The 24,984-nt window shown below is 57.8% G+C and overlaps 2 protein-coding genes across 2 annotated transcripts in view; one reads left to right on the plus strand and one right to left on the minus strand.

Moving 5' to 3' along the window:
- SCYL1 (SCY1 like pseudokinase 1) lies at window positions 1-12,677 on the plus strand. Its single transcript, XM_029060131.2, has 18 exons — window positions 1-163; window positions 651-791; window positions 1,020-1,142; window positions 1,265-1,491; window positions 1,632-1,722; window positions 2,565-2,720; window positions 3,416-3,574; window positions 4,757-4,864; window positions 5,203-5,316; window positions 5,441-5,596; window positions 7,377-7,565; window positions 8,091-8,166; window positions 8,607-8,777; window positions 8,948-9,117; window positions 11,093-11,161; window positions 11,324-11,518; window positions 11,993-12,074; window positions 12,248-12,677. Exons 1-18 carry the CDS (start codon window positions 50-52, stop codon window positions 12,370-12,372), a joined length of 2,466 nt encoding a protein of 821 aa, XP_028915964.1. The 5' UTR covers window positions 1-49; the 3' UTR covers window positions 12,373-12,677.
- Window positions 12,644-24,984, minus strand: part of LTBP3 (latent transforming growth factor beta binding protein 3) — a 25,532-nt gene continuing 13,191 nt past the window's right edge. Inside the window, 16 exon segments of the mRNA XM_029060130.2 lie at window positions 12,644-13,269; window positions 13,589-13,720; window positions 13,834-13,914; window positions 14,010-14,174; window positions 14,741-14,881; window positions 15,832-15,969; window positions 16,068-16,196; window positions 16,603-16,686; window positions 17,460-17,627; window positions 17,727-17,855; window positions 18,193-18,312; window positions 20,186-20,308; window positions 20,994-21,116; window positions 21,255-21,377; window positions 23,582-23,713; window positions 24,483-24,614. Of these exon segments, the coding sequence (XP_028915963.1) occupies window positions 13,118-13,269; window positions 13,589-13,720; window positions 13,834-13,914; window positions 14,010-14,174; window positions 14,741-14,881; window positions 15,832-15,969; window positions 16,068-16,196; window positions 16,603-16,686; window positions 17,460-17,627; window positions 17,727-17,855; window positions 18,193-18,312; window positions 20,186-20,308; window positions 20,994-21,116; window positions 21,255-21,377; window positions 23,582-23,713; window positions 24,483-24,614 (2,072 nt within the window). The 3' untranslated portion in view covers window positions 12,644-13,117.

The following is a 24,984-nucleotide window of genomic DNA, read 5'->3' on the forward strand; positions in this document are numbered from 1 at the left end:
CGGGAGCCGGGGCCGGGGCCGGGGCCGGGGCGGGAACGGGAGCGGGACGATGTGGTTCTTCGCCCGGGACCCCATCCGGGATTTCCCCTACGAAGTGTCCCCGGAGCCCCCGGACGGCGGCAGCCCGCCCGGACCCTGGACCCTCCACCGGGGCAAGAAGAAGGTGAGTCCCACCCCGCGGGACCCCCGCAGGACCGGCCTGGCCTCGGCCACAGACACACACACACACCCGGGGATACACCCCCCCCCAAAACCCCCCGGGGAGACGCGTGCGAGCGGGCCTCGGCGGGGGGCAGGCCGGAGGCCCGAGGGCCCGGAAGGCCGGGCAGCAGGAGGAGGCCGGAGAGACGTGGCCGGTGGGAGGAGGGGCCGGCCTAAACTCTCCTCCCCCCACCGCCCGGGGGTCGCGCGCCCCTCGCCCCCCACCCCCGGCTTTCCTTGCATCAGAAGAAAGGGTGAGGAATCCATCCCTTCATCCGGTGGTTTGCACTGAGCGCTTACTCTGTGCAGAGCGCTTGGAAGGGACCGGCTCACACCCTGAGCCCCCTGGCGGGTGGTCGGTTTCTCCGCCCCCCGCAACGCCCTCCTCGACTCGACCCGGCTCCCCTCGGACACCCCTGACCCCACTGTGACCCCCCGTGACCCCTCAGGCCACCGGCGATCCCGTGTCCGTCTTCGTCTACGACGTGAAGCCCGGCGCCGAGGAGCAGACCCTGGTGGCCAAAGCGGCCTTCAAGCGCCTCAAAACCCTCCGGCACCCCAATATCCTGGCCTACATCGATGGGTTGGAGGTACCCTGCCCTTCGGGGCTCCCCGCTCTCCTGGAAACCCCGGGCCTCAGTTTCCCCACCGAGCAGGGGGATTCGACGCCCCCGTTGGGTATTGCACCGGGCGCTTAAGGGGGTCTACGGCAGGGGAGAGGCCGGGGTCCCTTCCCGTCCTCAGTTTCCCCTTCGGGGTCCCGGAAGCCACCGGACCCCTCCCCGACCCTTCCCCTCCACCGCCCTCTCCCCACCCAGACGGACAAATGCCTCCACGTGGTGACGGAGCCCGTGACCCCATTGGGGACCTACCTCAAGGCGAAAGGCGACAAGGGGGAGCTGAGCCAGCTGGAGGTCTCCTGGGGCCTGCACCAGATTGTGGTAAGAGCGGGAGGGACCCCCAACTGCCCCCCCGCCACGGGGTGAGGAGGGGGAGAGGTGGACACCACCCTCCCCGCTCCCCCTCCGAGCCTGGGGTGTCATTCCGCTGCCTCCCCTTGCAGAAGGCCCTGAGTTTCCTGGTCAACGACTGCGGCCTCATCCACAACAATGTCTGCGTGGCGGCGGTTTTCGTGGACCGGGCCGGGGAGTGGAAACTGGGGGGCCTGGACTACATGTACTCAGCGCAGGGGGACGGCGGGGGGCCCCCCCGGAAGGGGATCCCCGAACTGGAGCGATACGACCCCCCCGAGAAGACAGACGGCAGCGGCAAGGGCGTCGGGGAGAAATGGTGCGTGGGCCAGAGATCCGGGTGGCGGAAGGGGATGCCGGGCCAGGGGTGAGGCGTTGGGGCACACACAGGGAACCCTGGAGATGCTGGGGACCCGATCGCCTGGGTCTTCCCCTAATGGCTTTGCTTGATGCTGCCAGGTCCGCGGATGTTTGGAGACTGGGCTGCCTGATCTGGGAAGTTTTCAACGGCCCGTTGCCCCGCGCTACCTCCCTGCGCTCTCTAGGGAAGGTCAGTTCTCTCAACTCTGCTCTCTGCCTGGCTCCAAAGCCCCTGATAACGATGATGGTGATGCTATTTAAGTGCTCACTAGGTGCCAGGCTCTGTCCTAAGCACTGGGGTGGATATCCAAGCAAATTGGGTTGGACTCCGTCCCTGTCCCACGAGAGGCTCACAGTCTCAATCTCCATTTTCCAGATGAGGTAACTGAGGCACAGAGAAGCGAAGTGACTTGCCCAAGGTCACACAGCACACCCCTGCCCCGGAGTACCTTCTGTGTCTCGTTCCCCTCTCTCTGCCCCCTCGATGCCCCATTTCTCTGCCCGAAGCTCCCTGAGGGAGCAGCAGCAGCCATCAGCTCCATCCCCCCCTGCTCTGGGGCAATTGAATAATAATAATTATTGTTATTATTATGGTATTTGTTAAGCACTTACTCTGTGCTGGGCACTGTTCTAAGCGCTGGGGTAGATAGAAGCTAATCAGGTTGGACCCAATCCTTGGCCCACGTAGGGCTCACGGTCTTAATCCCACTGTACAGATGAGGGAACTGAGTCAACCCAGTGAAGTGACTTGCCCAAGGTCACACAGCAGACAAGTGGTGGAGCTGGGATTAGAACCCATGACCTTTTGACTCCCAGGCCCGGGCTGTATCCACTAGGCCACGCTGCTGGGTCTCTGGGAGGGAAGGGGCTCGGGGTCCCCCCGGGGTGGGGTCACAGGCCCAGAAATGCCCAGGTCTGGCCCTGCCCCCAACAGATCTCCCTCTGTTCCCCAACTTCTCCCCCCACTGCACCCCCAGTTCCCCGGGTTGCGTGGGACTGCTTCCACTAGGCCACACTCCCCTCTCCCTCCAGATCCCCAAGTCTCTGGTCCCGCACTATTGTGAGCTGGTGGGAGCCAACCCGAAGATGCGCCCCAACCCGGCTCGCTTCCTGCAGAACTGCCGCTCCCCCAACGGCTTCATGTGCAACAGTTTTGTGGAGACCAACCTTTTCCTGGAGGAGATCCAAGTGAGGGAAGGGCTGGGGGTCTCGAGACGGAGGGAGGGGCCGGGGTCTCGAGACAGGGGCAGGAGTCAGGAGGCTCCAGAGGATGAGCGTCCCAGAAGCGGGAGCCCTGAAGATGAGCGGCCCAGGAGAGCAGGGGGCCCGAGAAGATGGGGAAGATGAGGAGGGTAATCCCCGGAGGGTGGGGGTCCCTGGGGAGTGTGAGCCTGGGAGGGGTCCAAGGAGGGGTGATGAGCAGGGGGCCACGTAGGGGTGGGGGCAGGGAGGTTGCCCTAGCTTTAGGCCAAGACCCCTTCCTATTCCCAGTCCTGGCATCCCTAAGGGGTCACTACTTCCAGGCGAGGGGCAGAACCCCAGTACCTGCCCTCCCAGCATCCCCTCCCTCTGGACTGTAAGCTCGTTGTGGGCAGGGAATGTGTCAGGTTACTGTTCTATTGTACTCACCCAAACTCTCAGTACAGTGCTCTGCACATAGCGCGCGCTAAATACAAATGAACGAATGGATTGATGAATGAACAGCAAGAATGATGCCAGAACGCGCTTGCAGCTTCCCGGGCCTCACTCAGCCCCACACTAGGTGACATCCTCTGGACGATCCCCAGCCCGGGTCAGGCGGGGCAAGGAGGCCATGCTGCCCAGTGCGGGGTTGGGGGGGCCACCGGTGAGCTGACGCTCTCCTCCTTGCCCCTTGCGGGCAGATCAAGGAGCCGGCCGAGAGGCAGAAGTTCTTCCAGGAGTTGAGCGAGAACCTGGACTCCTTCCCCGAGGACTTCTGTCGCCACAAGGTCCTGCCCCAGCTACTGACGGCCTTCGAGTTTGGCAGCGCCGGGGCGGTCATCCTCACCCCCCTCTTCAAGGTGGGCACGCCTCTCGGACTCTGGGCGGGCGGGGAAGGGGAGCTCAGAGGAGGGCAGGAGAGAGCCGGGTCTTGGTGGTCGCCTCATCTTCCTCCGGCCTTCTGAGCGTACCACTCTGATTTGTTGGCTCCTCTCTCTCTCTCTCTCTCTCTCTTTTTTTTCTTGGTATTTGTTAAGCGCCTACTCTCTGCCAGGCACCATTCTAAGCACTGGGGTAGAAATTAAGTAATCAGGATGGACATAGTCCCTGTCCCATGTCGGGTTCACAGTCTCAATCCCCGTTTTCCAGACGAGGGAACTGAGGCATAGAGAAGTGAAGTGACTTTCCCAAAGTAGTAGTAATAATTATGATTATTTGTTAAGCACTTACTATATATCAGGTGCTGTACTAAGCACTGGGGTGGATACAAGCAAACCAAGTTGGACACAGTCTCTGTCCCACATGGGGCTGTCAGTCTCAATCTGTTTTAGAGATGAGGTAACCAAGGCACAGAGAAGCGAAGCGATTTGCTCATGGCCCCACAGCAGACAAGAGACAGAGCCGGGATTAGAACCCAGGTCCTTCTGACTCCCAGGCCCGGGCTCTGTCCACTAGGCCATGCCGCTTCTGCTAGTGGCCTCCTTCTGCAGGCCTGTAAGGCTTAAAGTCCCTCCCCCCTAAACAGCACCCTCTGGAAGCCCCTCAGACAGCCAGGCGCTGGGGCTTAGGACTTCCAGCCAGCTCCTTAGTAAAAGTGCTTAGTACAGTGTTTTACACACAGTAAGTGCTCAATAAATACGATTAAATGAATGAATGATCGTCTTCAGCCTCAGTGTCCGTCCCTGAAGGGAAGAGTGAACAGGGGCAGGGAGCAAGCAGCAAATGAATCCTGCAACAGCCTAAGCTCATTGTGGGCAGGGAAAATGTCTGTTACACTGTTGTGTTGGTCGTTCCCAAGCACCAAGTACAGTCCCCTGCAAACAGTAAGCACTCAATAAGTACGATAGATTGATTACCCCCTCCCGTCACGCTAGAAGTGGCCCCCCAAGCCAGCGCTGTGGCGTGCGGAGAAGCCCGCGGATCCCATTGCTCACGCCAGCTTGTCCCCGGCTCCGGCCCATCCCCCGAGTGGTAGGGAGTCAGAGTGAGACGATGGACACCCCCCACCCATCTTGCACACCCCCCCGCCCCGCTTCCTGCAGGTGGGGAAGTTCCTCAGTGCGGAGGAGTACCAGCAGAAGATCATCCCCGTCGTCGTCAAGATGTTTTCGTCCACGGACCGTGCCATGAGGATCCGGCTGCTGCAGCAGGTGAGCGGGCTGCCCTCTGCTTCCTCACAGTTCCCCCACCCCTACCACGAGCCCCGGCCGGGCCCACGGATGCCTTGGGGAGGGGGGTGTCGGGGAGAGTGGCCGTCCCCTCCCCCGCCCCCCCCCGCCCGGTGACGCCAGTCCAGGTCTTTGGTCTGTGCGGCTCAGCTGAGCTGCCAGGATCAGGGTGGGCCTCTATCTGGATGACCCGGGCCGGGTTTGGGGCGGGGGGCCCCCGGACACGCGGGCAGCCTGGCAGGCCTTCCCGGCTGGCCCCTGCTTGCAGACCAGACTGGGGGCGGGGACCCCTGGCCTGAATCCTGATTCCCGGGCTGCAGATGGAGCAGTTCATCCAGTACCTGAATGAGCCCACCGTCAACTCCCAGATCTTCCCCCACGTGGTGCACGGCTTCCTGGACACAAACCCGGCCATCCGGGAACAGACCGTCAAGGTGGGCGGGTGGGGAAACGGAGGTACCCTGGGTGGGAGGGGAGAGAGGGGAAGGTGGGTGGCCGGCTCGCGGGAAGAAAGCGGAGGGATCCAGGGGCGATTCACTCTGCCGTGTCCCTCCGCAGTCCATGCTGCTCCTGGCCCCCAAACTGAATGAGAACAACCTGAACGTGGAGCTGATGAAGCACTTCGCTCGGCTGCAGGCCAAGGATGACCAAGGCCCGATCCGCTGCAACACCACCGTGTGCCTGGGCAAGATCGGCCCCTACCTCAATGCCAGCGTGAGCCCCCCTCCTCCTCACGTTCCCCACCCCCACCCGGGGCTCGCTCCCCAGTTAGCCCGGCTGGGACACCAGGGAAAGGACGAGCTGAGCGTCGGGCCCGCTGGGCTGCTGCTCCCTCATTGGCTGATAATTCCAATGATTGTACTTGTTAAGTGCTTACTATGTGTCAAGCACTCTTCTAAGCACTGGGGTAGATACAAGGTCATCAGGTTGGACACACTCCCTGTCCCACAAGGGGCTTACAATCTTGATCCCCGTTTTACAGATGAGGGAACTGAGGCCCGGAGAAGTGAAGTGACTTGCCTAAGGTCACACAGCAGACAAGAGACGGAGCCGAGATTAGAACCCGGGTCCTTCTGACTGCCAGGCCTGGGCTCTAGCCACTAGGCCACACTGCTGCTCATCACCAGTCACCCCCGAGTAAGTGGCAGCTAGGCCTCATGGGCCTTTTACAGAATTAACTTGCTGCTTCTGGGAACTATGACCCTTTTAATGGGCATAATAATAATAACTGTGATGTTTTTTAAGTGCTTACTATGAGGTAAGCACTTGTCTAAGCACTGCGGCAGATAAAAGATAATCAGGTCAGGCACAGTCCTTGTCCCACATGGGGTTCCACAGTCTAAGCAGAAGGGAGAAGAGGTATTGAAAGCCTATCTTACAGATGAGGAAACTCAGGCCCAGAGAAGTGAAATGACTTGCCCAAGGTCACACAGCCAGTAAGCGACGGAAGCAGAATTAGAACTGAGGTCCTCTGACTTCCAGGCTTAGGCTCTTTCCACTAGACCACACTGCTTCTCTACAGGATTAGCTTGTTATGGGCAGGGAGTGTTTTAAACAATCAATCAATCAGTAGTATTTATTAAGTGCTTACTATGTGCAAAGCATTGTACTAACCGCTCAGGAGAATACAACAGAATTAGGAGATATACTTCCTGCCTATAACCAGCTAGAGAGGGCGAACGAGTCCACCAAGTGGGTTGTATTGTGCTCTCCCAAGCACTCTCGAGAAGCAGCGTGGCGCAGTGGAAAGAGCATGGGCTTTGGAGTCAGGGCTCATGAGTTCAAATCCCAGCTCTGCCACTTGTCAGCTGTGTGACTGTGGGCAAGTCACTTCACTTCTCTGGGCCTCAGTTCCCTCATCTGTAAAATGGGGATTAAGACTGTGAGCCCCACGTGGGACAACCTGATTCCCCTGTGTCTACCCCAGCGCTTAGAACAGTGCTCTGCACATAGTAAGCGCTTAACAAATACCAACATTATTATTATTATTATTATTACTTTGTCCAATCTTGTGCCCACAGTGAGATTTCAGTTAATACCATCGATTGACTGATAGATTTGTCTGCCGCTGTCTTGGAGCCCCAGCCCAGATCCAAGATCAGGTTGTGGCTCTCTGTCCCTTTCGCCCCTGTTCCTCGATGTTCTTCTTTGCTAGAAAGCCTCAGTCTTCCTAACCCCCCAAGGGGTGGAGGTGGCCCGAGGTGACTGACCATTTCCTCGTCACTGGCTTCCTGGATAGAGCATGGACCTGGGAGTTAGAAGGACCTGGGTTCTAATCCCAGCTCCACCACTTGTCTGCTGTGTGACGTTGGTCAAGTCACTTCACTTCTCCGTGCCTCAGTTCCCTCAACTGTAAAATGGGGGATTAAGACTACAAGCAGGACAGGAGCTATATGCAACCCGATTACCTTGTATATTCCCCAGTACTTAGAACGGTGCTTGGCAGATAATAAGCGCTTAACAAATACCACAATGATTATTATGATTTCCTCAGACCAGACATCGGGTCCTGACCTCGGCCTTCAGCCGTGCCACCAAGGACCCATTCGCGCCCTCGCGGGCGGCGGGAGTTCTGGGCTTTGCCGCCACCCACAACCTGTACTCGATGAGCGACTGTGCCCTCAAAGTCCTGCCCGTCCTCTGCGCCCTCACCGTTGACCCTGAGAAGACCGTCCGCGACCAGGTGAGGCCTGGGCGGGTGACGAGAAATCTCCCTCCCTCCCTTCCTCGTCCCTCTCCTCCTCTTCCTTTTTAAAAAAAAATGTTTTTTGTTGTTATTATTACTAGTAATAATTGTGCTATTTGTAAAGTCCTTACTGTGTGTTAGGCACTGTACTAAGCGCTGGGGTAGATGTAAGATCATCAGGTTGGATACCGTCCCTGTCCCACATGGGACTCACACTCTTAATCCCCCATTTTCCAGATGAGGGAACTGAGGCCCAGTGAAGTGACTTGCCCAGGGTCACAGGGCAGACAAGTGGCGGAGCTGGGATCAGAACCCAGGTCCTCCTGACTCCCAGGCCTGGGCTCTATCCATCAGCCCACACTGCTTCTCAGTAGGCCTCGCTCCCTCTGCTTGGGCCCAGCCACAGGTTCTAGCAGCTGCCCCGGCTTCCCCCTCATCCCCCTGTGTCAGGGTGCTTTGATCCCGGGGACCCTGGCTGCTCCCCCTCACCCCAAGTTCTCTCCTGCCTTCTCCACCCCTCAGGCCTTCAAGGCGATCCGCAGTTTCATGGCCAAACTGGAGACGGTGTCCGAGGACCCAGCCCAGCTCGCCGAAATGGGTCAGTGTCCGCTCTTCCTGCCCCATGCTCTGCCTTGGGAGCCAGCCTATGCCCCACCCACAAGTCCAGTGTCCCCTCCCCCTCTTCTGCTTCCTGTCTGGCTTTTCTCCCGCTCCCTGCCTCGGTTTCCTCAGCCCCAGTCTCCTTCCCCCATTCCCTGAGGGAAACGGAGGTCAGAGAGCTGTGTCCACCCACGGGCCCCGAGATGGGACTTGGTGTGTGCTCTCTGGACCCTGTGACATCCCCTGGGTTATTCTGGCCCAGCCGTCGGGCAAAATTGTCTCTGCGTGGGTGTGGTGGGGGAGAAGCCTGGGTTCGGCTTTTGGATCAGATAGAGGCATCTCCCAAGTTATGCAGGGTCTGAAGGTGGTGGACTGGAGCGGGATGGGTCTCGGGGGCGAGCAGCACAACCTCATTCCGGTTTTCCCTTTCTCCCTTAGAGAAGGACGTCCACGCGGCCTCCGGCCCCGGGGCCGGGGGAGGAGCTGCCGGCTGGGCCGGCTGGGCCGTGACCGGGGTCTCCTCCCTCACCTCGAAGCTGATCCGGACTCACGTCACACCCACGGACCCCTCCGTGCCCGCAGACGTCCCCCCCAGGGCCCCCGCCGACAGTGAGTGTCCACCTGGCCACCCCTCGCTCCTGCCGACTCTCGGGACCACGGCCGCTCACCCGAGTCCGGCCTTTTCGGCGGGGACCAGGTCTTTGATCCCAGGGAGGGAGTCGGGGTTTCCAGTTACCGACTTCCTTCTCAGGGGCCGCCCTGCCGCTCTACCCTGACAGGCCCCGTGACCCCTGCCCCGGTTCCGGCCCCTGCCCCGAATCCGACTGCAGCTCCGGCTGGCCCAGTGAGTTCAGACCGATGGGACCTGAAGGAGGAGGAGGAGGAGGCAGTGGATGGAGAAGCGAGCTCGGCGGACAGGTGGGACGACGAGGACTGGGGTAGTTTAGAGGTAAGTGGAGGACTTACTGAAGCCACATCTCCTCCCAGAGGCCTTCCCTGACTAAGCTCCCCGTTTCTGTTCTCCCGCTCCCTTCTGTGTCCCCCTGACTCTCTCCCTTTGTTCTTCCCCGTTCCCTGCCCCACAGCATTTATGTACATATCATCATTTATTGATTTCTATTTAGATCTAGCTCCCCACCTCTAGATGATAAACTCGTTGAGGGCAGGAAATCTGTTTATCGTTGTATTGTACTCTCCCAAGAGCTTAGTATAGTGCTGGGCAAACAGTAAGCGCTCGATAAATGCGATTGAATGAATGAATCACTTGTGGCTGCAGATGAGGCTTCTCCTTTGATCCAGGCTAAACATGCTGCTTTCAGGGAGTTTGGAAAGTGGATATTTCAGCCAGGGCAGCCTGATTCCACTCCTTTTTAGACTCCTCCCTGCTCCCTACCTGTCAGTCAGTCATATTTATTGAATGCTTTGCTTCCTGTGTGCAGGGGTACTCTTTTTTCTTTCTCTTTTTTTGATGGTGTTTGCTAAGCACTTCCTATACAGCGCCAGACACTGTACTAAGCGCTGGGGTAGCTACAAGCTGATCTGGTTGGCCACAGTCCCTGTCCCACATGGTACTCACAGCCTTGATCCCCATTTTACAGACGAGGTACTGAGGCACAGAGAAGTGAAGTGACTTGTCCAAGGTCACACAGCAGACAAGTGGCAGAGCCTGGATTAAAACCCAGGTCCTTCTCTCAGGCCCAGCCTCTCTCACTAGGCCACGCTACTTAAATCATTTGTGATTTTTTATTGTTTGTTTCCTGTGTGCAGAGGTAGTTTTTTTACGGTAGTATTAAGCACCTACTGTGTGGCAGGTCCTGGACTAAGTACAGTCCGTGCCTCACATGGGCCTCTTAATCCCCATTTTATGGATGAGGGAACTGAGGCACAGAGAAAAGTGACTCACCCAGGGTCACACGGCAGACAAGTGATGGAACTGGGAGTAGAACCCAAATCCTCCGATTCCCAGGCCCCGGGCTCTTTCCGCTAGGGCCTGCTGCTTCTCTACGCCTCTAGACTGTAAGCGCCTTGTGGTCAGGGAAAGTGTTGATCAAATGTTGTATCATACTCTCCCAAGTACTTAATATAGTGCTCTGCATACAGTAAGGGCTCAATAAATACCAGTGATTAATTGTACTAAGCGCTCGAGAATGTACAGTAGAGTTGGTAGAAGTGTTTCCCGCCCACATGGACCTTACGGTCTACAGGGGAGACAGACGTTAAAATAAATTACAGATAAGGGAAATAGTAGAGTAGAAGGATATGGACGTCTGCTGTGTGACCTTGGGCAAGTCTTTTAACTTCTCTGTGCCTCAGTTACCTCATCTGGAAAATGGGGATTAAAACTGTGAGCCCCATATGGGACGGGGGGTGGAGGGGGTTGTATCCAACCTGTTTAACTTGCATCTACCCCAGCGCTTAGAAGTGGACTTGGCACATAGTAAGCGCTTAACAAGTACCGTAATTATTATTAAGTGCCGCTCCTCCCCATCCTCCAGGGCCATCCACAGTCCAGCTTCCTCCTGGCACCCTAGGGGCCGTTCCCCAAGAGGAGACCCGCCCCACCGTCCTTAGATTATGAGCAGGGAATATGTTTATTGTTCTATTGTCCTCTCCCAAGTGCTTAGTACAGTTCTGTCCACACAGTAAGCGCTCAATTAATACGATTGAATGAATGAGACCCATAGGAGACAGCGGCCAGAGGGGAGGGAGGAAGGTCACAGAATAAGCCTGTTGCTTTCTTTGCTCGTGGCCTGATCCCAAATAAAGAGGCGGCTGATGGAGTTTGAATTGCCCTCATTCTGGGCGGGTGGGGAAGGATGAGGCAGGCAACATTTCTATCCCCACAAGATTCACCCTTTAGGGATTGGGGCTGGGGCAGGGGGAGGGCAAAGGGGTGCCGCTCTAGCACTCGCTTATCCTTCCAGCAAGAAGCAGACACATCTCGGAGTCAGAGGGACGACTGGAGCGCCGGGAAAGGGAGCACGACACAAGCAGTGAGCCCTGGACCCCCGCGCTCTGGGAGGGAGTTGGGGAGTGGGTGGCGGGGTCTCGGGGAGGCAGCTGACGGGAGGGCTGAGGGGGTGGTCCATCTCCCAGAAGCCCCCGATCGGAGTTTCCGGCTCCCCCCGACCCCCAGCTCTGCCTCTCCTCCCCAGAAACCCGAGTCGGAGTGGAGCGGCTGGGAGGCCCAAGGCTCCTGGGACCCCGGCTGGCAGGAGGAGCCCGGGCCCCCTGCCCCCCTGCCCGAGGGCACCAAGCTGGCCAGCGAGTACAACTGGGGGGGAGCCGAGAGCAGCGAGAGGCCCGATCCCTTCTCCGCCTTGTCGCCGCGGCTAGCGGTCGGCACCCAGGTAGGCGGCGGGGGGGATGCAGGGGGCTGGGAGGCCACGGTGGACTCTCCTGAGCTCAGCCAAGGGATCTGGTGGGATCTTGGGGAGCTGGGGCGCCTAGGGGGAAGAGCTGGGCAGGGCTGCTGGACTCAGGGTGGGGGTGAGGGGAGAAGCAGCATGGCAGAGTGGCTACAGCCCAGGCCTGGGAGTCAGAAGGTCATGGTTTCTAATCCCAGCTCTGCCCTTGTCTGCTGTGTGACCTTGGGCAAGTCGCTTCACTCTCTGGGCCTGTTACCTCATCTGGAAAATGGGGATTGAAGCTGTGAGCCCCGCGTGGGACAGGGACTCTGTCCGACCCGATTTGTCGTATCCACCCCAGCGCTCAGTACAGTGCCTGGTGCATAATAACCACTTACCAAACACTGTTAGTATTATAATCCTATTATTACTATTGCTACCCATCCTCACCCACCTCTCCCCCCTCTCCCTTTTCAGCGGAATCCAGGCTCCTGGAGCGCAGAGGCTGCCGGGGATTGGGGGTCCGAGGAGAACTGGGAGGCTTTGGAGTCCGATAACAGTAAGCGGCCCTGAAACTTCCTCCCCGGCCCCAAGGGTGACGGGAGCAAGGAGGGAGGGGGAAGTGGTCTCTGTGGATGTGATGCCACTCTGGGAGTGGTTGTGGGGTGGGACTCTCTCTCCTTCCTGGCTGTGGGGACTCCTCGCTGACCCTTGGCCCTCCCCGCCCCCCAGAGCAGGCGAAAGCAGAACTGGCCCGGAAGAAGCGGGAGGAGCGGAGGAAGGAGATGGAGGCTAAGAGGGCAGAGCGGAAGGCTGCCAAGGGCCCCATGAAGCTGGGAGCCCGCAAGCTAGACTGAGCCTGGCTGCCCCCGGGACCCCAGTGCCACCACGAGGGCCCCGGGGGGCAGCCCCCCTCCCCCCACCAGACTGGCAGCCCTAAGGGACCTGGACACATCTCTGCTGCTGCTGTCGCCACCGCCACCCCCTGCCCCCCGAGGGGGCTTCCTCCATCCCTCCGCGGGTGTATTTATTCTGGACAGACCATGTCTGAGGCCTGGGGCTGACCCAGCCTCTCCCGTGGTCACCGTGTCCCCGACCCCCTCCGCCACCCCTTCCTCACTGTACATATTTAGAGCTGGAATAAATTTTATTTCAAGTCTCAGGAGGGTGGTGATGGGGGTTGGCGCTCTGGGGACTCCTGGGTCCTTCCCCCAGCCTCCCTGGGAAGCTTCTCTTTCTGTCTGCTGGGCTGCTGGCTCAGTCAGGAGCCCTTCCCGTGTCCCAGGCTGAGGTCTTGGCAGGCCACCCACCCCTCTCTCCCAGAGGGCCTGGTGCGGCTGAGGAGGAGGAGGTGTGGTCGCCCGGGGCTCGCCCAATGCCCACCTCCAGAACCCCTCCCCCCTCCTCAGGGAATCCAGGCATGGGGCACCCTCACCCCCCCAGCGGGGGTCGTTATTAATTTTAATATCCGGGGCGTATTTACATGGGGCTGGGGTGCGGGCCGAGTGCAAATGGTGCGGGACAGGGTGGAGGAGGGGCGCCGCCGTCCCCCCGCTGCCATCTCCCCTCCAGCCGGGGCCCCGCGGGGCGGGAGGGCGGGGGTCAGCGCCGGCGCTGGGGCACGCAGGCCCCATGGGGGCGGCTGCGGGCGTAACCGGCCTTGCAGGTGCAGCGGAAGGAGCCGCTGGTGTTGACGCAGCGCTCGCTCTTGCACAGCAGCCCACGCTGGTTCAGCTCCCGGCACTCGTCTATGTCTGCGGCGGGGCCGGGGGGAGGCCGGGACGGAGGATGTGCAGATCGGGATCGGGGGAAGGTGTGGGGGAGCTCAGAGGCCAGTTCCGGACCACCCCTCTGCTCCCCCCAGCACCACCTGGCCCACTCCTCCTCCCAGGTCCTGCTCCTCTATACCCTCGACCCCTGGCCTACCCCCTCGCCCTGGATCTGGCTCCCTCTCTCCCCCTCCCACCCTCCAGCATCCGTGCCCCCCTTCTCCCCTGGTCCGGCCGCACTCCCCACCCGCACAGAGCCTGTCCCGCCCCTCTCCCGAGGTCCCGCCCAGCCCCGCGGGCTCACCGACGCAGCGGGTGCGGGAGGCGTCGAGCTGGAAGCCACCGAGGCATTCGCACGTGGCCCCCCCGGGCCGGGGCACGCAGCGCCCGTTGAGGCAGCGACACTCATCCGAGTCCTCCTCCGAGCTGTCCTCCTCTGGGGTGGGGGCACAGAGGGGGCCCCGTCTCAGTTTCCCCGGTGTGGTCCCGGGGCACGGCCCCTGCTCCAAGCTCTCCGGAGGCGTGGGGAGTGGGGTATCTTACACTCACCTCTGCGGGGCTTCCCCAGGAAGAGGGGACTCACATCCCAGAAGGAGTTGCTTTCACTCTGGGAGTTCTGGCACTGAAGTCCTGGTGGGAGGTCAGAGGTCAGGGGTGCTGCCCTCCCCCGCGGACCTCCCCGCTTTGACCCATCCCCCCACCTCGTGGTCCCCTGGGCTGGGTACCTGAGCCACGGGGGGGGCAGGGCCGACAGTGAGCCCCCCAGCCCCGGCCCTGGCGGCGACAGCAGCAGTCCTCGAAGGGGAGGAGGGGGCCGGGCAGGGGGCCCGCGCACATCCCGTCGTCCCCGCGCTGACTCCAACACACGGCCCGCCGCTCAGGGGGACGCTCTGTCACGGGGGGAGAGAGGGCAGATCAGGTGAGGTGTGACACACCAACCCCTCTGCTGCACACAACTATCTAGTCATTCACTCAATTCACTCATTCATCTTTACTGAGCACTTTCGGTGTGCAGAGCACTGTACTAAGTGCTTGGGAGAGTGGTGTATAGCGCTCAGCATTTAGTACAGTGTTCTGCACATCGTAAGCGCTCAATAAAGACAATGAATGAATGAATGCAGAGTACAGTACAGCATTAAACAGACACATTCCAGTGTACTTTCCCAAGCACTTAGTACAGTGCTCTGTACCCAACAGGCTCTCAATAAAGACGACTGAATGGGTGAATGAACGAATGCCCATAAGGAGCTTACAGTATCACACACATGCCCATCCACCCATCTTCCACCCTCTGGGACATGCTCCCAAATGCCCTTGTCCCACATTGACACCCACACCACCCCTCCCCCGACACCCCCTCGCCCGGCCCTCCAGGCCTCGCCAGCGGCAGGGGTCCCAACTCCAGCCCGGGCCCCCCGTCGGTACATCCTCCCCCCGGTTCGCCCCCGGCTCTCACCCGCGGGGCTGTCCGGGAGCTGGCAGTCTTGGCCGTCGGGCCCGGGCACCCAGGGCAGGCGACACTCACAGCGGAAGGAGCCGGGGAGATTGACGCAGCGTCCTGGGCGGCAAGCGTTCGGATCCTGGCACTCATCCACGTCTGCAAACCCAGATTTGGCGTGGAGGTGGGGGATTTGGGGGGGGAGGTCACCGCTCTGCCCTTTTCCTCGATCCATCAGTCCAGTGATTGATAATAATAATAATTATAATGGTATTTCTTAAGCACTTACTATGTGCCAACCAGCTCGTTGTGGGCAGGGAATGTGTCTGTCTGCATTCTCCCAAGAGCTTACCATAGGGCTTTGCACACGGTAAGTGCTCAATACATACGACTGAATGAATGCAGCACTGTTTTGAGCACTGGGTTAGATTCATTCAATCGTATTTATTGAGCGCTTACTGTATGCAGAACACTGTACTAAGTGCTTGGAAAGTACAGTAGAGTAACAGATAGTAGATACAAGGTAAGAAGGTTGGACACAGTTCCTGATCCACATGACACTCAGTCTTAATCACCATTTTATAGATGAAGGAACTGAGGCCAGAGAAATGAAGTGCCTTGCCCAAGGTCACTCAGAAAACATGTGGTGGAGTCGGGACTAGCACCCACTTCCTCTGACTCCTAAGCCCGGGCTCTTTTCACTCGGCCGGATGGCAGGCGCTGAGATCTCAGCAGTCGTCCACGTCTGCAACCCCGGAGGGGGTTGGGAGTCAGGGCCCCCCCGCTCCACCCCTCCTCCATCACTTTAATCGATCGATCGATTGGGGTGGTAAGCAGGGACTCAGGCGTCGACCGCCGGGACCTCGGCACTCGTCCTTGTCTTCGGCCCGGAAAGGGGAAGTAAGGGCTCTGCTCACCCTGCCGCCCCCTTCAGTCAATCAATCGATCAATCGATCAATTGGGAAAGTGGACAGCACTTCAGGAGTCAAGCGCCGGGAGCCCGGGCTGCAACTGTGAAGGGGAGGTCAGAACCTGGTCCCCTATTCTCCAGCATCCTGCCGGTTCGGACCCTCCCTCTCTCCCTTCACCCATCCCGTCCAGTCCCTCACCCATCTCGGCAGGGCTGAGACAGCGGCGCTGGGTGGGGCTGTACTGGGCGGGGGGCGTGCAGGCGCAGCGGAAACCCCCCCGAGTGTTCTCGCACACTCCGTTCCGGCAGTTGGACTCGTCCAGGCACTCGTCCACATCTGGCGGGGGGCGGTGAGAGGGGGTGGGAGGGTCAGAGATGCCTCCCCGCCCACTCCCGGAGAGCCCCATAGCCCCCCGTCTCTGACCCCCAGCTCACCGAGACACTCCAACAGGTCCCCGTCATAGTAGAAGCCCTGCTTGCAGTAGCATTCGTAGCCCGGCTGGGTGTTGACACACTTGCCCTCCTTACAGATCTCCTCGCCGAACAGCACACACTCGTCGATGTCTGTGGCGGGGGCGGGGCCCGCGGGGGAAACGGTGGGCGAGGGGGCCTTGCCAGGGGCCACCCTGCCCCTCTGGCCCTCCCAGGCCCGGGGGCTCACAGCTGGACACCACCCAGGAGACCGTGGGGTGGTGGGCCAGGTATGGATAGTAATAATAATAATAATGATGATGATATTTGCTAAACACTTACGTGCAAAGCACTGTTAATACCAGGTAATCAGGTCCCATGTGGGGCTCACAGTCTTAATCCCCATTTTACACGAGGTCACTGAGCCACAGAGAGGTTAAGTGACTTGTCCGAAGCCACACAGCTGATAAGTGGCGGAGCCAGGATTAAACCCCACAACCTCTGACTCCCAAACCCAGGCTCTTTCCACTAAGCTACGGGAGTCCGGCTCCTTCCTTACCCCGGTGCGCCGGCAGGCCGTAGTTGACGATGTTGTTGTCTTGGATGAAGCCTTTCCCATCCGGGCAGAGGCTGTGGAACTCGGCTGCGGGACGGAGAGAGGCGGCGGGAGGGGGACGACTCTGACCGGGAGCTCGTCCTCTAGACCGTAAGCTCGGTGTGGGCGGGGAATGTGTCTACCGACTCTGTTAGATTGGATTCTCCCAAGCGCTTATTTCAGTGCTCTGCACACAGTAAGTGCTCAATAAATAACACTGATTGTTTGATCCCCCAACTAGACTTTACACTCATTATGGGGAAGGACCGTGTCTACCAATGCAATTATATTGGACTCTCCCAAGCACTTAGTACAGTGCTCTACACACAGTAAGCGCACAATAAATACTATCGATTGTTTGATCCCACATTAGACTGTAAGCTCGCTGTGGGCAAGGAATATTTCTACCAACACAGTTATATTGACTTTCCCCAAACACTCAGGACAGTGCTCTTGCACACAGTAAGCACTCAATAAATACCATTAATTGATTTACCCACCTTCAGACTAACTCGTTGTGGGCAGGGAATGTGTCTACCAACACAGTTATATTGACTTTCCCAAGTACTCAGTACAGACCTCTGCACACAGAGAGCGCTCAATAAATAACAATGATTGATTGATTCCCCCTCTAGGCTGTAAACTCACCCTGGGAAAGGAGTAAGTCTACCAACACAGTTATATTGTACTCTCCCAAGCGCTTAGTACAGTGCTTTGCACCCAGTAAGTGCTCAAAACCATTGATTGGGAAGGAGGGAGAGGGATGGCATCCCTGCCGGTCCCCTCCCTCCGTCAGTCCGTTCCCTGGCCCGGGTGCGGACCTGAGCTGAGGACGGGGCAGGGGTAGATCTCGCAGTGGTCGCCCCAGCCGGCCCCCAGGGAGCAGCAGCATTCCTGCTGGGTGACGTTGGTGGCCAGGACGCTGTCGCAGAAGACGGTGTCGTCGAAGTTCAGGTAGCACTCCTTCTTGTGGTGGGGCAGCTCCACCTCTGGGAGGAGGAGAGGGGGCGGCCCAGGGGTCAGGCCCGCGGACCCGGCCGGGGCCCGGCCCTCGCCCCACACCCGGAGAGAGGACAGGGCTCACTCACCCTCACAGCCGTGCTGGTCCGGGGTCGGGGCGAAGCCTTCGTCGCAGACGCACGCATAGGAGCCGTGCAGGTTCTCGCAGGCCCCGTGGGGCAGGCAGAGGCCGGGGTCCTGACTGCATTCGTCGATGTCTGAGAGGGACCGGGGTAGAGGTTGGGCCGGCCCCCCTACCCGGTCCCGGGGCTGGGCAACCAGGCCCCCTCCCCTCCGGCCGGCTAATAACGATGGCATTTAAGCACTTACTATGTGCCAGGCACAGTACTAAGTGCTGGGGTGGGTACAAGCCAATCGAGTTGGGCAGAGTCCCCGTCCTCTGTGGGGCTCGCAGTCTCAAACCCCATTTTCCAGATTTCCAGAGAAGCCAAGTGATTTGTCCAAAGTCACCCAGCAGCCAAGGGGCAGAGCGGGGATTAGAACCCATGACCTCCTGCTTCCCAGGCCCGGGCTCCATCTATTACGCTGTGGTACCTTGGCACTTCCTGCCACCCACCAGCCGGTGGCCCGCTGGACAGAGGCAGCGGTAGGAGCCGTTGGTGTTGCTGCATTCACCCCCGATGCAGGCGGCCGGGAAGTCGCATTCGTCGATATCTGCAGGACGGAGATGATCAACACTGGCCCGCGCCACGAACCTTCCCCTCCCGCCCTCTCGAACCCAGGCCCGTGAGGTCAACACTGCAGTCCCTCACTAGTGGGGCCTCCTTGGGGAGTGGGGGGCGTCACTGAGTCAGGGTTGCAAATTTGGATAATAACAATAACGATAATTATGGTATTTAAGAGGTTACTATGTGCCAAGCACTGTTCTAAGCGCTGGGGTAGATACGAGATCGTCAGGTCGTCCCAAGTGGGGCTCACAGTCTTCATCCCCATTTTACAGATGAGGTCACTGAGACGCAGAGAAGTGAAGTGGCTTGCCCAAGGTCACACAGCAGACAAGTGGCAGAGGCGGAATTAGAATCCACATCCGCTGACTCCCAAGCCCGGGCTCTTGCCACTAAGCCAATTAGTTCCCTCTAGACTGTCAACTTGTTATGGGCAGGGAACGTGCCTACCAACTCGGTTATACTGTACTCTCCCAAGCGCTTCGAACAGTGCTCTGCACACACTAACGTTCACTAAATACAACTGATTAATTGATCTGCAGAAGAGTAAGGAAAGTTTCGCGAGGAGGAATAATTCTGCCTCGACTAACCTGCATTTCACAGGCACCGGGAATAATAATAATTATATTATATGGTATTTACTAAGCGCTTACTATGTGCCAAGCACTTTTCTAAGTGCTGGGGTAGATACAGAGTAATCAGGTTGTCCCACGTGGGGCTCACAGTTTGAATCCCCATTTTCCAGATGAGATAATTGAGGCCCAGAGAAATGAAGTGACTTGCCCAAGGTCACACAGCAGACAAGTGGCAGAGCAGGGATTAGAACCCATGTCCTCTGACTCCCAAGCTCTTGCTCTTTCCACTAAGCCACATTGCTTCTCTGAATTGCTTTCAGCTTCGGTGTCCCTTAGGGGGGCGTGGGCGGGGTGGTTGGGTTATGGGGTGGGGGTCTTGGGGAGGTTGAGGCGCCCCCCACCAGAGCCCCACTAGTCCCGAGAGAGCCGCCTCGGGGGGTGACAAGGACCTAGGCCCAGACGGTCCCACTTCTCCCCATCCCCAGTGACCACCCGACTCCCAGGCCCCCGGGATGCAGCCGGGGGGGAGCATGTCTACCGACCGTTCTAATAATAATAATGATGATAATTCTTAAGTGCTTACTATGTGCCAAGCACTCTTCTAAAGTTCAATTGCACTCTCCCAAACGCTTAGTCCAGTGCTCAGCACACAGTAAGCGCTCAATAGATACCATTGATTGACTGGTCAGGGCGACTAAAGAAGGGTGTTCTAATCCCAACTCCGCCACTTGTCTGCTGTGTGACCTTGGGCAAACCAATTCACTTCTCTGGGCCTCAGTTCCCTCATCTGTAAAATGGGGATTAAGACATGGAACAACCTGATTAACTTGGATCTATTCCAGCGACTAGAACGGTGCTTAGCACATAGTAAGCGCTTAACAAATACCTTAGTTATTAATAATAAGGGCTTTCCTGGGGTACGGGCCAGGGGCGATGGAGGGAAGGATCTGGAGAGCATCATTATCCAAGGGCGGGAGGCCCACGGGACAGGATCACATTGAAGACAGCCCCTAATCCAAGCGTTCGTGGCGAGTTGTCCCACGTGGGGTTCACAGTCTTAATCCCCATTTTACAGACAAGGGAACTGAGGCCCAGAGAAGTGAAGTGGTTTGCCCGAGGTCGCACAGCAGACAAGTGGTGGAGTCGGGATTAGAACACCCTTCTTTAGTCGCTCTGACCAGTCAATCAGTGGTATCTACTGTGACCTAGGCCAGTCCAGAGGATGAAATAACGGAGGGGGGGAGGGGGTCTGTCTCGGCCCCTACCTCCCGACCCGGCCCTGCTCACCCTCGCAGAGGCTCCGGTCACGGGAGAGGTGGTAGCCGGCGAGACACTGGCACTGGAAGGAGCCGGGGGTGTTGGTGCAGACCCCGTTTTCACAGAGGTTGCCGGCCTCACATTCATCCACATCTGGGGAGAGAAGAAAGGGGGGAAGCCATGGGCAGAGGGAATTATAATGACTCTCCCCCCGTTCAAAGTCTTACTGAATACCCATCTCCTCCCAGAGGCCTTCCCTAAGTCCCCCTTTTCTCTTCTCCCACTCCCTTCTGTATCTGTTGCCGATTTGTAAATTCCAAGCACTTAGTACAGTGCTCTGCACATAGTAAGCACTCAATAAATACTACTGAATAAATGAATGAAATGTATGAATGTGTCATCCTGACCTGCTCCCTTTATTCAATCCCCCTCCCAGCCCCACACCACTTATGTACCGATCTATCATTTATTGATTTCTGTTAACGCCCGTCTCTCTCGACTGTGAGCTCGTTGTGGGAAAGGAATGTGTCTGGTTTTATTGTTCTGCAGGACTCTCCCAAGCGCTCAGTACAGGGATCTGCACACAGCGATCAATAAATACGACTGACTGACGTACGTGCGGTTCTTGTGGCGCACTTTCCCGGGCGCTCAGTCAAGTGCTCTGCATGCAGTCAGCGCTCAATAAATAAGACTGATGTGTGTTTATTGTTGTCGTACTTTCCCAAGCACTCAGTCCAGTGCTCTGCACACAGTAAGCGCTCAATAGATACGACTGACGTATGTGCGTTTATCGTTGTGTCGTCCTTTCCCAAGCGCTCAATAAATACGACCGACTGACCGATGCAGCTGCGGGCGTCGGAGGCAGGGGTGTAGCCCTGGGCACAGGTGCAGCGGAAGGTGCCCGGCAGGTTCTGGCACCAGCCGTGCTGGCAAGGACTGCCCTCCGCACATTCGTCCACGTCTGGAAGGAGGGAGACACACACAAACTCAGCGAGCGGCTCCCTCGGGAGCCCGGCGTCTGGCAGCGGGGGAAGGGGAGTGTGGGGAGGGTCTCCGGCCCCACGGCCCCCTCCCCGGCCCCACGGCCCCCTCCCCTCACCGCGGCAGGCCCCGCCGCCCTGGCTGCGGTAGCCGGGTTGACAGGCCGTGCACTTGAAGCTCCCGGGTTTGTTTTCGCATTTGCCGTCGGGACAGGAGGCGGGATCCCGGCACTCATCAATATCTGCGGCGGGGACGAGGGAGGGGGAGAGAAGGGAGGAAGAGGGGGCGGCGGAGCATCAAAGCTGGGTGGGAGAGGGGCCTAGAAGAGCCCGACTCGCAGAGGGACGGGAGGTTACAATAGTAATAATAATAATGTTGGTATTTGTTAAGCGCTTACTATGTGCCGAGCACTGTTCTAAGCGCTGGGGTAGACATAGGGGAATCAGGTTGTCCCACGTGGGGCTCACAGTCTTAATCCCCGTTTTACAGATGAGGGAACTGAGGCACAGAGAAGTTAAGTGACTTGCCCATAGTCACACAGCCGACAAGTGGCGGAGCTGGGATCCGAACTCATGAGCCCTGACTCCAAAACCCATGCTCTTTCCACTGAGCCTCGCTGCTTCTCCAGGTTATCAGCAATCAATCATAATAATAACCACTGTGTTTTCTGTCAAGCGCTTATGTGTCCAACACCGTATTAGACACTGGGGTAGATCCCAGTTAATCAGGACCCACATAAGGGTCAGTCTTAAATAGGAAGGATAACATGCAATGACTCAGGCCTTATTAAAAGCACATCTCCTCCAAGAAGTCGCTAGACTATCAGCTCGCTGTGGGCAGGGAATGTTATACGGTTATTTTGTACTCTCCCAAGAGTTTGGTACGGTACTCTATAATAATGTTGGCATTCGTTAAGTGCTTACTATGTGCAGAGCACCGTTCTAAGCGCTGGGGTAGATACAGGGTAATCAGGTTGTCCCACGTGAGGCTCACAGTCTTCATCCCCATTTTACAGATGAGGGAACTGAGGCACAGAGTAGTTAAGTGACTTGTCCACAGTCACACAGTTGACAAGTGGCAGAGCCGGGATTCAAACCCATGACCTCTGACTCCCTAGCCCGGGCTCTTTCCACTGAGCCACGCCGCTATTCTATACACAGTAGGTGCTCAATAAATACGATTGATTGATTCCCCGACTAGGCCCTCATTTCCTTTTCTCCCACCCCTTTCTGCATCACTCTTGCATGTGGATTTGCACCTTTTATTCACCCCTCCTCCCTCAGGACTTGAGTCCATACCCGTAATGAATTGATTTATATTAATATCTGCCTCCCCCTTTAGACTGTAAGCTCCTTGTGGGCAGGGAAAGTGTCCATTCTATCGTACTCTGCCAACCGTCTAGCACAGTGCTCTGCACATAGAACAGCCCCCAGACCGTAAGCTCACTGTGGGCAGAGAATGTGTCCGCTTATTCTTGCATTGTACTCTCCCAAGCTCTTAGTACAGTGCTCTGCACACAGTAAGCGCTCAATAAATACGACTGAGTGAATGGATAAATTGTACGGGCTCAATAAATACGATTGATTGATTGAATCCCTATTTTCCAGATGAGGGAGCTGAGGCGCGAGAGCATGGGTTCCGATCCTGACTCCGCCACTGATCAATTGTTACCGAATTGTACATTCCAAGGGCTTGGTACAGTGCTCTGCACATAGTAAGCGCTCAATAAATACAACTGAATGAATGATCAGCTGTGTGACTCTGGGCAAGTCACTTGACTTCTCTGTGCCTCGGTGACCTCATCTGTAAAATGAGGATTGAGACTGTGGGCCCCATGTGGGACAACCTGATGACCTTACAATGATGGGATTTGTTAAGTGCTTACTCTGCGCAATGCACTGTTTTAAGCGCTGGGGAGGATATAAGGTGATCAGGTTGTCCCACGTGGGACTCAAACTCTTAATTCCCATTATGCAGATGAGGGAATAGAGGCCGAGGGAAGTGAAGTGACTTTCCCAAAGTCACACAGGTGACCAGCGGCAGAGGCGGGATTAGAACCCACGATCTCTGACTCCCCAGCCCGTGCTCTTTCCACTGAGCCACGCTCGTATCTCCCCCAGCGCTTAGAACAGTGCTTGGCACACGATGATGATGATGGCATTTGTTAAGCGCTTACTACGTGCCAAGCACTGTTCTAAGCCCCGGAGGGTGAAAGGTAATGAGGTTGTCCCACGTGGGGCTCACAGTCTTTATCCCCATTTTGACAGATGAGGGAACTGAGGCCCAGAGAAGTGATTTGCCCAAAGTCACACAGGTGACAAGTGGCGGAGCCGGGATTAGAACCCATGACCTCAGGCTCCCCAGCCCGGGCTCTTTCCACTGAGCCATGGATGGTAAGCACTTAGCGAGTGTCATCATCATTTATTATTATTATTATAATTTTACCTTCGCAGACGGGCGGCCGGGCAGACTTGAGCCGGTAGCCGGCGAAACAGTTGCACTTGTAATGGCCCGGAAAATTGGAGCAGAAGCCGCCGTCTCCGCACAGGTGCGGCTTGCTGGAGCACTCGTTGACGTCTGCGGGCAAGCAGCCAATCAGGAGGAGGCGCGGGGCGCGGCGCCGCCAATCAGGAGGCGCGGGGCGCGACACCGCCAATCAGGAGGAGGGGAGGGGCGCGGGGGCGCCAATCAGGAGGAGGGGAGGAGCGCCGGGCCACCAATAATAATAATGTTGGTATTTGTTAAGCGCTTACTATGTGCAGAGCACTTTTCTAAGCGCTGGGGGAGATACAGGGTAATCCGGTTGTCCCACGTGGGGCTCACAGTTTTAATCCCCATTTTACAGATGAGGTAACTGAGGCCTAGAGACGTTAATTAAGGTTGGTATTTGTTAAGCGCTTACTAGGTGCAGAGCACTGTTCTAAACGCTGGGGGAGATACAGGGTGATCAGGTTGTCCCACATGGGGCTCACAGTTTTAATCCCCATTTTCCAGATGAGGTCACTGAGGCCCAGAGAAGTGAAGTGACTTGCCCACAGTCACCCAGCTGACAAGTGGCAGAGGCGGCATTCGAACTCATGACCTCTGACTCCCAAGCCCGGCCTCTTTCCACTGAGCCTCGAGGAGGGCAGGACGCGGGAGCGCCAATCAGGAGGGGAGGGGCTCCGGGTAGCCAATCAGGAGGAGGGGGGCGCCGGGTAGCCAATCAGGAGGAGGCGAGGGGCTGCCAATCAGGAGGAGGGGCGTGGCGCTGGATAGCCAATCAGGAGGATGCGCGGGGCGCAGGGCCGCCAATCAGGAGGAGGCGCGGGTGGGCGGCGGGGGAGCGCCCCCTGGCGGTACTCACCCACGCAGGAGCGGGCGCCGTGGCTGACGTGCAGCCGGTAGCCGCGGTTGCAGTGACAGTTGTAGGAGCCGCCAGTGTTGAGGCAGACGCCCTTCCCCGCGCCGCACGGCTCGGTCTCGCACTCGTTGACGTCTGAGGAGAGCGGGGTCGTTAGGGGCAGCGGGGCCCCGAGGGCCGCCTTCGTTGATTCGAACCTATTTACTGAGCGCTCAGCCTGTGCCCACCACCGGACTGAGCGCTTGGGCCTGGGTTCTAATCCCGCCTCCACCCACTTCATCATCATCATCATCATACTTAAGTGCTTACAAAGAAGCAGCCCGTCAGATCATGGGTTCGAATCTTGACTCTGCCAGGCATCACCTGTGTGACTTTGGGCAAGGCCCTTAATAATAATAATAATAATGTTGGTATTTGTAAAGCGCTTACTATGTGCCGAGCACTGTTCTAAGCGCTGGGGTAGCTATAGGGTCATCAGGTTGTCCCATGTGAGGCTCACAGTTAA

The sequence above is a fragment of the Ornithorhynchus anatinus genome, chromosome 3 (genome assembly GCF_004115215.2).
Source record: "Ornithorhynchus anatinus isolate Pmale09 chromosome 3, mOrnAna1.pri.v4, whole genome shotgun sequence".
Lineage (NCBI taxonomy): Eukaryota > Metazoa > Chordata > Mammalia > Monotremata > Ornithorhynchidae > Ornithorhynchus > Ornithorhynchus anatinus.